The sequence below is a fragment of the Acipenser ruthenus genome, chromosome 2, assembly GCF_902713425.1.
Source record: "Acipenser ruthenus chromosome 2, fAciRut3.2 maternal haplotype, whole genome shotgun sequence".
Classification (NCBI taxonomy): Eukaryota; Metazoa; Chordata; class Actinopteri; order Acipenseriformes; family Acipenseridae; genus Acipenser; species Acipenser ruthenus.
The window spans coordinates 2,097,957-2,110,950 of NC_081190.1; the positions used below are offsets into that span (position 1 = coordinate 2,097,957).

The window sequence follows — 12,994 nt, forward strand, 5'->3', positions numbered from 1 at the left end:
AATATAATGTATAAATAATGGTACATTTATTGTCAACAGAAAAACATCCAGCAGATCGTAATTGGTTGCACCTGTACAAAAATCTGACAGTTTATCACTTTCAATGTGACAGTGTATCGCTTTCTGACGTTACGTGGGTCAAGTGTTGGCGCACGTACCACATTCTGACACTGTATCACTTTCTAACACTAACCAATATAGTCTAAATATGAATTCTGCCTAAAGGCAAATACCTTAAGAGGTACGTACTTCGCAGTCTTTACGGTGAGTTTGCATACTTAAAGGCAGGCTACACAGTGGGCGCTGTTCGGTGATCTCACTCGGGATTGGTAGAGTATTGTGATGTTATTCAGGTGGTACTGTGGGCAGCATAGGGAGATTTATTCGAATACACCCGTCTGAGAGAGATAGACGCTGTTTGTAAACATTAACAGTAAAACAGCATTATTTTCAGAAAGTGAACTGTACTACAGCTTGGAGTAATCCTGCTCCACTTGGTCTCTTGAACTGAAAAGTAAGTCGGCCTCTCTATTTATTTATTTAAGCATCATATTAAAAAGCCTCATTGTTTTTTACCTGTTTTTACATGCGCGTCGAATTTAGATTTGTACTGCCACTAGCTGCACACAGCTTCATTAAGTAACTGCCGGTATTTGAGTTTCTCACCTGACTGTAAGACCAGTATGATATAATATATCTTTCTTCAGCCCTGATGTTAAACTACTGACAGGGCAGTCGTTTTGGTGTTTCTTGCTGGCAGAAGAATTTGTACAGGAAATAAGAAACCACAAAAATATTTTTTTACTGGTTCTGTTAAATAAGAAAAGTTACGAACGAGATGAGGCCATTCGGCACGTCTATGCTCGTCCGGTTCCTAGTAAATGTTTGTTCTCAAAACTTTGTCAAATTGGGTCTTATAAAGGACCTAAGCGATTCCGCCACATTAATATAACTCAGTAGCCCATTCCGTACCCTCACCGCTCTCTGTGTGAAGAAGTGTCTCTTCCCTCTGTCCTGACCTGTCTCCTCTTCATTTCCAGCTGTGTCCTCAGGTCCTGGTTTCTGTACTGTGCTTAAAGTATTGATGATAGTTAGTATGTCATCTAGTTTTAATATTTTAAAGACTTCAATTTAATATTTCGGTGCCACACACACGGGGTGAAATAGCGGTTATTTGCGGGTTTTTTATGTAGGAGCTATTAACCATTATATGACTTAACCTACTGTACAAAGTAAAGTGAATATGTATGCTTATTTTCCGTGTTCATAACTAGGGAGTGCTAACTCGCAAATCAACGAGACATGGTTTAAATCGTTGGGTGAAATATTAGTGTTTTGCGCGAATATCGAATATCCACCCGAATATCCAATATCCCATATCAACCTAACTTCACTGGGGTAGTTAACCCCCCATGTAAAAATGCTATACCATCCCCAAACTGTATAGTTTTCTTAACGTCTGCTATAGCATGTACTGCAGTACACTATAATAAACGGTATTGTATTTTTGTTCAGGTTGTGTCCGCTGCGCACGCTATCACATATTGAACTAGTCATGAGGAAACAGGCACTTGAAACTGTATTCAGCGCAGTGGAGATTGTGAGAGGCATTTAAACAAACAAACAAACACGTAAATAAATAAATATTACGGGACGGTATTTACAGCGTGATTGATACCCATGTGCATCGATTAGTAGTACTGTATTATTATTTATGAACACTTAATGAAATGATCAGTTTGTTATTGAAATCCATATTTCATGTACCGCTAGGGGTAATCCCCACGTGAACAGATGTGTTGTACTGTAATGTGGTTTCATTAAAGCACTAAATATTACCGCTGTACAAGCATGTTCAAATACTCCAAAACAGCTTCTATAAACCCAGCTAAGAAAAACGCTAAGGAGAGCGCCCTAGCTATATGGAACAAGGGGCCAAGGGGAGGACAAGATTAGAGGATAAGTGAACGTTTCTGCAGGAACTACAATTAGGTGGATACGATTATACCCGAATACTGTAGTTACATTGTCATTGTGTGGGATAATCTTAACCACTGTTATTAAATAAAACGGCCAAATCACCGCCACCAAATCTTTCCAGACAATGTTATACAATACAAAAGGACGGATTCTAGATTACTCCGCAGAAAGACTCTCTTCTCTAATATACTCAAGGTAATAAAATGTTCTACTGGATAGTTCATTTAAAAAAATAATTTAAAAAAAGTAATTTTTTAAACAGGACTGACCAGGTGGGTTAGGCACTGGGGGGCCCAGCTCCAGAGTTCCACTTAAAGGACTGTATAAACCAAATCCGATTCAAATGCTATTCAAAGAGCGTGTGCACCAGGACCAGAACAACTTACAATTTGAACGCAATTCATATTTAAAGTGGAACTCGTTGTCGTTTTATATAAATAACAGATTCTTACACATGATGGTTATTATGTTAACAGTATAATATATCCAGAGAAACATTAAATGTAATAGAATTGTTATGAAATGGAATATCACTATAATCCTGTTGCTTGTCTTTAACTGCAGACACCTGAGTGCATCTCTACGGTGCGTTTTCCCATTGGTTTCAATAGCATGCAATCTAATCACTGTATTGCCATTCTGTAACACACTGTATGATCATATGTCTCTGAATACGTCATTGTAATATTGTACTGGTGCTGCTTGTTGGCGTGTGTCCTGGGTCGCCCTTGTAATTGAGATGTTATCCTGAGATCTTCATTAACCTCCAAATGTAGTAGCAGGTGCCTGCCTGTTTTGCTCACTGACACATTTCAAGCAAGAGAGGACGCTTGTTATCCTACAGATTAAAAAAAAAAGAAAGAAAAACTGGATTGTCAACAAAGCCTGTTTATAAACACCATATAAACGGTGGAAGTTGTATTGTATTTTAGTGTAAAATTGAACCAGACTGTAGGACACTGACACTTGAGGTGGATAAACCGTTTATTATTATTATTATTATTATTATTATTATTATTATTATTATTATTATTATTATTATTATTATTTATTTGTCTGACGCCTTTATCCAAGGCAATTTATTGGTGTTACAGGGCAGTACAGTACCAAAATACAGCATATAAAATAAGATGCACCAAGTTAGGATTATAACAATGTAGAACTACAAGGACATAGCAGCAGTGCAATAGTGCTGGGACAGTGCATCAGCTGAGGATCCAGTAATGTGGTGCTGAGGTCAGGTGAATACACTACATAGCAGTGCAATAGTGCTGGGACAGTGCATCAGCTGAGGATCCAGTAGTGTGGTGCTGAGGTCAGGTGAATACAGTACATAGCAGTGCAATAGTGCTGGGACAGTGCATCAGCTGAGGATCCAGAAGTGTGGTGCTGAGGTCAGGTGAATACAGTACATAGCAGTGCAATAGTGCTGGGACAGTGCATCAGCTGAGGATCCAGTAGTGTGGTGCTGAGGTCAGGTGAATACAGTACATAGCAGTGCAATAGTGCTGGGACAGTGCATCAGCTGAGGATCCAGTAGTGTGGTGCTGAGGTCAGGTGAATACACTACATAGCAGTGCAATAGTGCTGGGACAGTGCATCAGCTGAGGATCCAGTAGTGTGGTGCTGAGGTCAGGTGAATACAGTACATAGCAGCAGTGCAATAGTGCTGGGACAGTGCAACAGCTGAGGATCCAGTAATGTTGTGCTGAGGTCAGGTGAATACACTACATAGTAGAAGGGGTAGATTAAGAGATCTGCAAGTACAGTCTAAATAGGCGAGTCTTGAGGAGGCAGAGGAAGGCACTAAGAGACGGAGACACTGAAGTGCTCCATGATATTTCTGTCCACTCATTTTCAGTTTCACAGTACGTTTGCTTGTGTCGTTTTTGCAAGTGTAGGGCTATCAATAATATACAGACAGACAGGTGTTCTATCCCGGCAGGCAGGCAGGCAGGCAGGCAGACAGACAGATAGACAGACAGGCAGACACACAGACAGACATACAGACACACAGATAGATGTTACATTCTGTAAACCCTGTGTTGTGTTTCCAGTTGGCAGGCTCACTGGGTGTAGTATGGCGCTTGAAGCTGAGGGGGAGAAGCGGGTTGGCGGTGTGCATGAGAGTGAGATGACTGAGGAGAGCTTTCTGCAGGAGCTGTACCATTTCATGAGGAGCCACGAGACCCCCATTGAGAAGATCCCACACCTTGGCTTCAAACAGAGTGAGCAGAGAGAGAGAGAGAGAGAGAGAGAGAGAGAGAGAGAGAGAGAGAGAGAGAGAGAGAGAGAGAGAGAGAGAGAGAGAGAGAGAGAGAGAGAGAGAGAGAGAGAGAGAGAGAGAGAGAGAGAGAGAGAGAGAGACACGACTGTCACTTCATTTAAAGAACATACTGTAGAACTAATACAGACACATATTGATATACTTTCTTGTGGTTTATTTTGGTTATACCTTACAAGTCGTATTAAAACCCCCGAAACATTGCTAATAGTTTTGTGTTTTTTTTTTTAATGGACCCTAACTGGAACTCCCAGAAACAGCCTGTGTATTTTCTTCTTTCATGACGTGGAGAATGTAATGTTGAAGAGTGGGAAAGTCGTTTTGTTCAGTAATAGCTATGAAAAACAGCATGACAAATTAAATATGCATTTAACATAATGTGTGCATCCTTTATTGAAGAACATGCCAGATGTATGAAGTGTTGGCAATACTATCAGCTCTGTGTACTTTGAACCACCAGCTTTACCTGTTCTACAATAGTTATCTAAGGGCTACATTCCACTATACTATATCTATATATATTTATATAGATATAGTTGTAATGACATACTGTATGCAGCTTTAACCGTCCCCTGCTCTGTGCTCTTGTTTTTGCAGTTGACCTTTTTGTCATGTACCAGACTGTCCAGAGCCTCGGAGGGTATGATGAGGTATGTGCGGATGGCAGGCTGAGCTCACTCAGCACAGCTCACTGGTGGCAGCAGCTGCTGGGAACAAGGGAATCCCATGTTTTAGTCTTAGTTACACAACTCTCCTCCAACCAGGATCTGGACAAACGAGCATCTGCAGGGTTACTGGGGGCGGGGCAGCCCTTATAAAAGCTTACCACAGTATTTGTGCACTTTGACCATGTTTTTTTCCTTGGTTACACTGCATTTACTACAGTTTACCATGCTTTTTCTATGATTACACTGCATTTACTACAGTTTACCCTGGTTTGCCATGCTATTCCTATGGTTACATTGCATTTACTACAGTTTACCCTGGTTTTCCATGCTTTTCCTATGGTTACATTGCATTTACTACAGTTTACCATGCTTTTCCTATGGTTACACTGCATTTACTACAGTTTACCCTGGTTTACCATGCTTTTCCTATGGTTACACTGCATTTACTACAGTTTACCCTGGTTTGCCATGTCTTTCTTTTTTTTTAATATGCTTTAACATAGCACTCTGTGCTTTACAGTGTTTACCTATGCTTTAACTGTGCTTTATTACACTTTGCTAAGCTTTTACTATGGTAAACTCTAAGGGATTGGTAGCCTTTGTTTCTCAACCCAGATAGTATATCTCAATATTCCTGAATAAATGTAGTGCAATGAGCAAGCTGTCCCACAAGCTCAGTGATATCCACAAAGGGTTATCACTTTCTTAGGAATGCAGAACGACTGGTATTACAGTATTAACCGTACATCTACACTGTCTGAGACACCCTGTTAATTAAGGGTTTCATTGAATCAACACATAGTCACATGCATTTTTCTGTATCTAATGTAACCTGGTACATGAATCCTCATGTGTGCTGTGTTCATTTCACCCAGGTGACGAAACACCAGCTCTGGAAGCAGGTGTACAATAAACTGGGAGGAAACCCTCGCAGCACAAGCGCAGCCACGTGCACCCGACGACACTACGAGAAGTGAGTGGAGCTGCTGAATCAGTGCAATGATCCGCACATGTCACGATACGTATCACGACATGCAGGCTGCGATTCGATGTGTATCACCATACATGTGCTGGTCCTCAAGGGCTGCTTGTAACATGCATAATAAGATCCTATTACAATTTAGGGATGGTCTACTTTGTTAAAAGACATTCATTTGTTTTAAAGCGTATTTCTTTTTCATACTTCAGTGACCCGTTTGTAACAGTGTGACATCACAATAGTGTCTTTGTCTAGCTCCCCACATCACTGGGAATGTTTAATCCATGAAATGAAACCGGCACGGTTACACGGTTACCCCCCCCAGAAAACACACAGCTGACTATTAATAGATGTATTACATGAAGGTAGCCTGCAGGACAAGGCATTAAAGCAAACTGTTTGTATCTTTTACGGTTCACTGCTGAGACTGCATTTGAGGTATGATCAGGCAGCAGATTGGCACTTGGAAGATATATTTGTATCGTAAATTACATGGTATACAATCCCATAGAGCAGTGGTTCTCAAACTTCTTAGACCGTGGCCCCCTTACTCTTGTCTGTGGTACTTGATGCACAGCGCCATCTAGAAATGTTGACATGCCATGAGGTGTCCGCAGTACAATTTGCTTTAAATTAATGTACCCCCCCCCCCCAGGATACATTATGTGCCCTCCAGTTTGAGAACCACTGCCATAGAGAATTGCAGTTGGGTTTCATTCCTGTGGTGGCTGTGTGATAAAGTAGCAGGTGTTCTTTATTTTATTGGCTAACCTGAATTTAAGTTATGCGTCTGTGTTTAGGGGTTTTTATTTCCTTGTTAGATTTCAGATGTGCATGAGATAATTCGTAGTAAGCACGTCTTTGTTATCTAGTCAACAGTGTGGAATGTGCAGCCCCACAGTTGCACAATATTGACACGTCTGGCTTACAGTAATACCTGAGTAATTGTGTTTTATATCCTTGTAGTGTTTGTATTTTCTATGGAGTGAAGAGGATTGAGGAGTCCAGTTTGCCTAGCGCGTTTGGATTCTTTTAAAACTCTTACTTGCTCCTAATTGGTTATATGTCACACTTTTCATTCCTTCATTTTTTAACGTTTCACGAGACAGTGTACTGTAGAGACCCCCCCGCAATATTAGCATAGGACACACCTACAAAAACAATGTCCTGCATGTTCGGATTGCCAACAATGAGCAACAAAAAAGAAGCAGTGTTTATTTGTTTTATTTAGATTTATTTAAAGCTGATGCCGGTGCTAGTTTCTTTCTCCTTTACACTGCAAACCTTTTTCTTTCTTTCTTTTTCTTAGACTGATTCTTCCGTTCGAGCGGCACCTCATGGGAGGGGGGAGCCTAGCTCTGCCCCAGCACAGGCCTCAGAAACGGTTCTGGAGCGGGAGCTTCGCAGAGAGGGAGGAGGAGGCAGCTGAGCTGAAGATGGCAAAGCACAGTCTGCAACAGCAGAGTCTGAGAATCTGCCAGCCCAGCGCGGCTGTGCGAGAGGTACTCTTTACTGCTTCTAGCAGGGGTGCACAAATCTACAGTATCAGCTCAGTGTCAGATCAGTGAGGATGGGAAATGTGCAGGCTTGAGCCCTGACCTACATATACTACAGCATATACGTGGAGCCCTTCAAGAAACATTCTGCATCCTACTTTCCAGACTAGCCTTGCAATGGGGTTCCTGGTTAAAGGATGACCAAATCAATACATTTCATAAGCTTTTGTATAGAAACACACTCCATATTCCTGGCTAAAGAAGGGGGTTTGTTGATATTTTGTTGCGGCTGTACATTTCCATGAGCTACCCAGACTTTTGCTCCAACCTTTCGTAACAAATGTTATCTGTAATTCTCTAATTGATCTCTTTTTTTGTTGCCTTCAGAAACACCAGGATTCAGTTCCTAACAGCACTGTGAGGCTAGTCTCCTTACCAGTAGCTGAGCAGATGAGACAATACTACAAGCTGAACCCTTCACTGATCAGATATCCGCCCGGCACTTTGCTGACTGTCCCCAGGCAGAGACATTACCAGCCTGCGATGCAGCCAGAAGAACCTGCTGAAGGATCCAAGCAACAGCTGGTGTTGCTCAGGCACCTTGCCCAGGAGTACACACGTTCATCAGGCTGGGCTGAACCCTTGAACCTCAGTCTGAAACGCCAGAGCACAGTAGCTGCAAGCAAACCAGGCCAGACCTTATCTTTGACCCCAGAGCCCAACGGCAAAGTGCCCAAATTTTTAAACACAGTTTCGCCGCTGTATGCTTCCTGGAACTCTACAAAGGAAGATGCACGTGGAATGGTATCTCCACCTGAGGATCCTGACCCTGTAGTTGGACAGTCTTTTGCCTTACAGGAGGAGGTGTCTGTGATTGACCTGACGAGGTCTACTTCAGTTTCTGCAGGTGGTTCTGCATCAAGACTACCTAGCCCCAATGGACAAGCTCCACAGGACCGAAGCTGCAGCACTCCCAGTTCTCTGGCAATAAGGGGAAACAATAGTGAAGCCATTCAGGATTCTGTCAGCGAGCCTTGTAAATCCCACTCAGGGCCTCTGAATCCTCAGGTCACGCCTAACAAAATGGAGATCCAGATTCCCTTTTCGATGTTGCAGAGCTGGTTCAAGAGCCTGAAAGACAAGCCAGGCTCCATTGTCCTACCTAAAAGTTGTAGGGCACCATCAGCATACGAAGACCCCGGTGATGTTGGCAGGGGATCAGCGCCCAATGTGGATATGACAGCCAGGCCACTGGAGAACGCCAAAGATCAGCATTTCCAGAGACCCTACAGGGGCCAAAGGAGCCCTGAAGAAGATCACATCTGGAGGGATCAGCTGCGACAGCTCTCCAGAGAGGCCGAGTCAAGGAGGTATTTATACCCATTAGATCCTGCAACACTGGCCAGCGCAAGCCATCTCACTGCCTCCGAGACCAGCCTGAGCGGGCATCCCAGGTACACCTGTGTCAACGGCCAGGTGATTCCCATGGGGTTGAAAGTGAAAGAGCGGGAAAACGTTTCTGACTGTCACAGCGATGTGAAGACAGTTCCTGATGCCATCGTGCTTTCGTCTGGCTCACCTGGCAGATCTCACATCGCACAGAGTGATTCACATAGAAGACTGTATGGTCAACAAAAGGACAAAGAAGACCTCAAGCATTATTCTTTTGAGGACAGACCCCTGCAAAGACCATGCAATGACGACAAAAATGTGGTGCTAGGTGGCAGCAGCCACTGCCCGCCCTATACTCAAGGCTACCAAGTGACCAGGCACCCCTCCAGTATTGGTCATGTACCAGAACTACAGGTGGAGGCTGCGGGGTCCAGGTCACTAGCCGATGGCATCAGTAGTTCACCTTTAATCTCTTCTGGAGGGCATGTGAAAACAGCTTCAGCCCTGCATCAGGTCTTAATGATGAACCAAGCCTCCCCCACAGCACTCTCATTGACACGCGATGAATATCTAAAACTACGGAGACTGATATCCAGCTCTCCGTAATACTGAATCAGGCTGTATTGTATATTGTATTGATTGTTCTAGTGTCCGGATTCTCTGTGTCTCGGATCCATCAGTCTTCGTATTGTTACTTATTCTTTTAGTTTGGTTTTTTATTTATTTTTTTTATACACAGGATTTGTTTTTCTGACTGTAGCTTAAAAGCTTAAAACTTAAAAGTGCCGATCACTGGATGGCGATGGCTCTTACTTTTATAGAGACACAAATGTCTATGGCAGGCAACCAGAACTGAAGAGCAGCAGCTCCTGAGCTCTGTGAAAGCAGCCTGGTACATTAGAGCTGTAGTGTTTAGAAGAAACGCATTACTTTGTAATATATTTGTTCAACATAATCCCAATTGTTTTTATATTTGTATTCACACATCATAGGTAAATTACTTTTTTTCAACTTCAGCCGGGTATTACAGAAATTCTCTTTCCCATGGCCAACGCTCTGGAGTAAGTGTTGAGAAATGTATACCCCAGTTTGTTTACCCCAGTTGATATACGACCCCATGATGTTTGATTAAAAATGTCAAAGGAGTCGGCAATATGTTTAAAATAGAACGCTGCGATACAGACAACATGGGACACAACGCAAGTGCAGGTCTATCTTAAATAGAAAAGGGTTGAGTAATTCATGTTTTATTCCATTTAATTAATGCCTAACAACTTCAAATTTCTTAAAGGTAATTACTCTGAAAATCTGAGTATTGCCATACCCCTAACGTATAATATAATGGCTTACTACTATGGTTCACTATAGCTACTACAGGATAAATATAAACGCTGTCCTGACATATTGTACTGTACATATGTATAGATAATGTTCTCTCAGTGTGTTTAATGTTAAATATTTCTATCTATTATTTCATGATGTCTATATATAGTTTGTAAATACTTTAAGCAATGAAATAAATATGTATACTTACTGTAAAAAAGGACAGTAAATGCTGCAATCTGTAACAGCAGCCCTTATGGTGCGAGGTGATAATCCTCCATTATCTGCTCTTGCTACAGTACTTACCAAGTTTCTTGCTTATGCGTAAATTGAAGAGGCTTTTGTACCACCATGTACATGTATTCTATGGGTGAAAACACAAAATATGTATTGTATTACCCAGAATGTTGTATTAGTTACTGTTTCCAGATTGTTTTGTCTTTGCCTGTAGCTTGCTGTGTACTGATAATATAACATCATGTAATAAAATTGTATGTGTAAATGATATAATTGTAAAGTAATCTCACTGCCGATCATAAGAACATAAAATGGGAAAACCCGGTGGGGAGCACAACGGACGAAATTGAAATGGTGGAAATGACAAATGACTGCTTCCTAACGCAATATGTCAAGGCACCGACTAGAGGGGAGGCATGCCTTGACTTAGTCTTTTCAAATAACGAAGACAGAATAACTAAAACAGAAGTCAGAGAGCCGTTGGCAAACTCAGACCACAACATGGTCTCATTTGAAGTGATTTTTAAAATTTTAGAAAGGCAAACTATGAAGGTATGAAACAGAGCCCAACAGAAGTAGATTGGAGTAAAATAGAGAAAACATCCACAGAAAAAGGATGGCTGTTTTTTAAAAATGCAGTAGTATAGGAACAAAACAATTACATCCCAAAAGTATACAAATCTAAATCTAAAACAAAATGGCCAAAATGGTTTAATAGAGCAATTAAAAAAATATTCAGCGAAAAAAGGCACTTTACAGAGCGTTTAAAAGGGACCAAAAACAAAGTACACAGAAAGAGTACTTGGAACTGCAAACTCAAGTCAAAAAAGAAGTTAGAAAGGCCAAGAGAGAGACAGAAATGAACATTGCTAAGGGGGCTAAAACCAATTCCAAAACGTTTTAACAATATTATAACAGCAAGAGAACATTCAAAGAGGAGGTTAAATGTCTAAGAGATACAAATGGAAAAATCATAGACAAAGAAAAAAAATAGCAAATATATTAAATGATTACTTTGCACAAGTTTTTACAAAGGAGGATACGGACAAAATGCCCCACATGTCGACCTGTTCCTATCCAGTTTTAAATAACTTTAACATAACAGAGGCAGAAGTGTTAAAGGGACTAGGAGCTCTTAAAATAAACAAATCCCCTGGGCCAGATGAGATCCTCCCAATAGTACTCAAAGAAATGAAAGAAGTTATTTACAAACCGCTAACCAAGATCATGCAACAGTATCTTGACACAGGGGTTGTACCAACAGACTGGAGAATTGCGAATGTAATACCGATCCACAAAAAGGGAAACAAAACCTAACCAGGTAACTACAGACCAATAAGCCTGACTTCTATTATATGTAAACTTATGGAAACTATAATAAGATCCAAAATGGAAAATTACCTATATGGTAGCAGTATCCTGGGAGACAGTCAGCATGGTTTTAGGAAAGGGAGATCGTGTCTAACTAACCTGTTTGATTTTTTTGAGGATGCAACATCGACAATGGTTAATTGCAAAGCATATGACATGGTTTATTTAGATTTCCAGAAAGCTTCTGACAAGGTCCCGCATAAAAGATTAATTCTCAAACTGAACACAGTAGGGATTCAAGGAAATGCATGCACATGGATTAGGGACATGTAGAAAACAGAAAGTACTGATTAGAGGAGAAACCTCAAAATGGAGTGAGGTAACCAGTGGTGTACCACAGGGATCAGTATTAAGTCCTCTGCTTTTCCTAATCTACATTAATGATTTAGATTCTGGTATAGTAAGCAAACTCGTTAAATTTGCAGACGAAACAAAAATAGGAGGAGTGGCAAACACTGTTGCAGCAGCAAAGGTCATTCAAAATGATCTAGACAGCATTCAGAATTGGGCAGACACATGGCAAATGAAAAGTATTGCATGCAGGCAATACAAATGTGCATTATAAATATCATATGGGAGATACTGAAATTGAAGAAGGAATCTATGAAAAAGACCTAGGAGTTTATGTTGACTCAGAAATGTCTTCATCTAGACAATGTGGGGAAGCTATAAAAAAGGCCAACAAGATGCTCAGATATATTGTGAAAAGTGTTGAATTTAAATCAAGGGAAGTAATGTTAAAACTTTACAATGCATTAGTAAGACCTCATCTAGAATATTGTGTTCATTTCTGGTCACCTCGTTACAAAAAGGATATTGCTGCTCTAGAAAGAGTGCAAAGAAGAGCGACCAGAATTATCCTGGGTTTAAAAGGCATGTCGTATGCAGACAGGCTAAAAGAATTGAATCTATTCAGTCTTGAACAAAGAAGACTACACGGCGATCTTATTCAAACATTCAACACCAGGGGTCACAAATGGAGATTAGATAAAGGGGCATTCCGAACAGAAAATAGGAGGCACTTTTTTTACACAGAGAATTGTGAGGGTCTGGAACCAACTCCCCAGTAATGTTGTTGAAGCTGACACCCTGGGATCCTTCAAGAAGCTGCTTGATGAGATTCTGGGATCAATAAGCTACTAACAACCAAACGAGCAAGATGGGCTGAATGGCCTCCTCTCGTTTGTAAACTTTCTTATGTTCACTGCCGATCATACCAAAGCCAATCACAATATGAATCAATAAATACAAATGTATTTATTAC

At 41.1% G+C, this 12,994-nt stretch overlaps 1 protein-coding gene across 2 annotated transcripts; it reads left to right on the forward strand.

Moving 5' to 3' along the window:
- Positions 1-297: 297 nt before the first annotated feature.
- On the forward strand, positions 298-10,626 carry LOC117403915 (uncharacterized). 2 transcript variants are annotated; one of them, XM_034927839.2, is made up of 6 exons: positions 298-514; positions 4,038-4,208; positions 4,862-4,914; positions 5,808-5,905; positions 7,221-7,413; positions 7,795-10,626. In XM_034927839.2, exons 2-6 carry the CDS (start codon positions 4,061-4,063, stop codon positions 9,403-9,405), a joined length of 2,103 nt encoding a protein of 700 aa, XP_034783730.2. In that variant the 5' UTR covers positions 298-514; positions 4,038-4,060; the 3' UTR covers positions 9,406-10,626. The 2 variants fall into 2 exon arrangements, with proteins under 2 accessions (XP_034783730.2, XP_034783739.2); XM_034927848.2 differs by lacking the exon at positions 4,038-4,208.
- Positions 10,627-12,994: the final 2,368 nt, after the last annotated feature.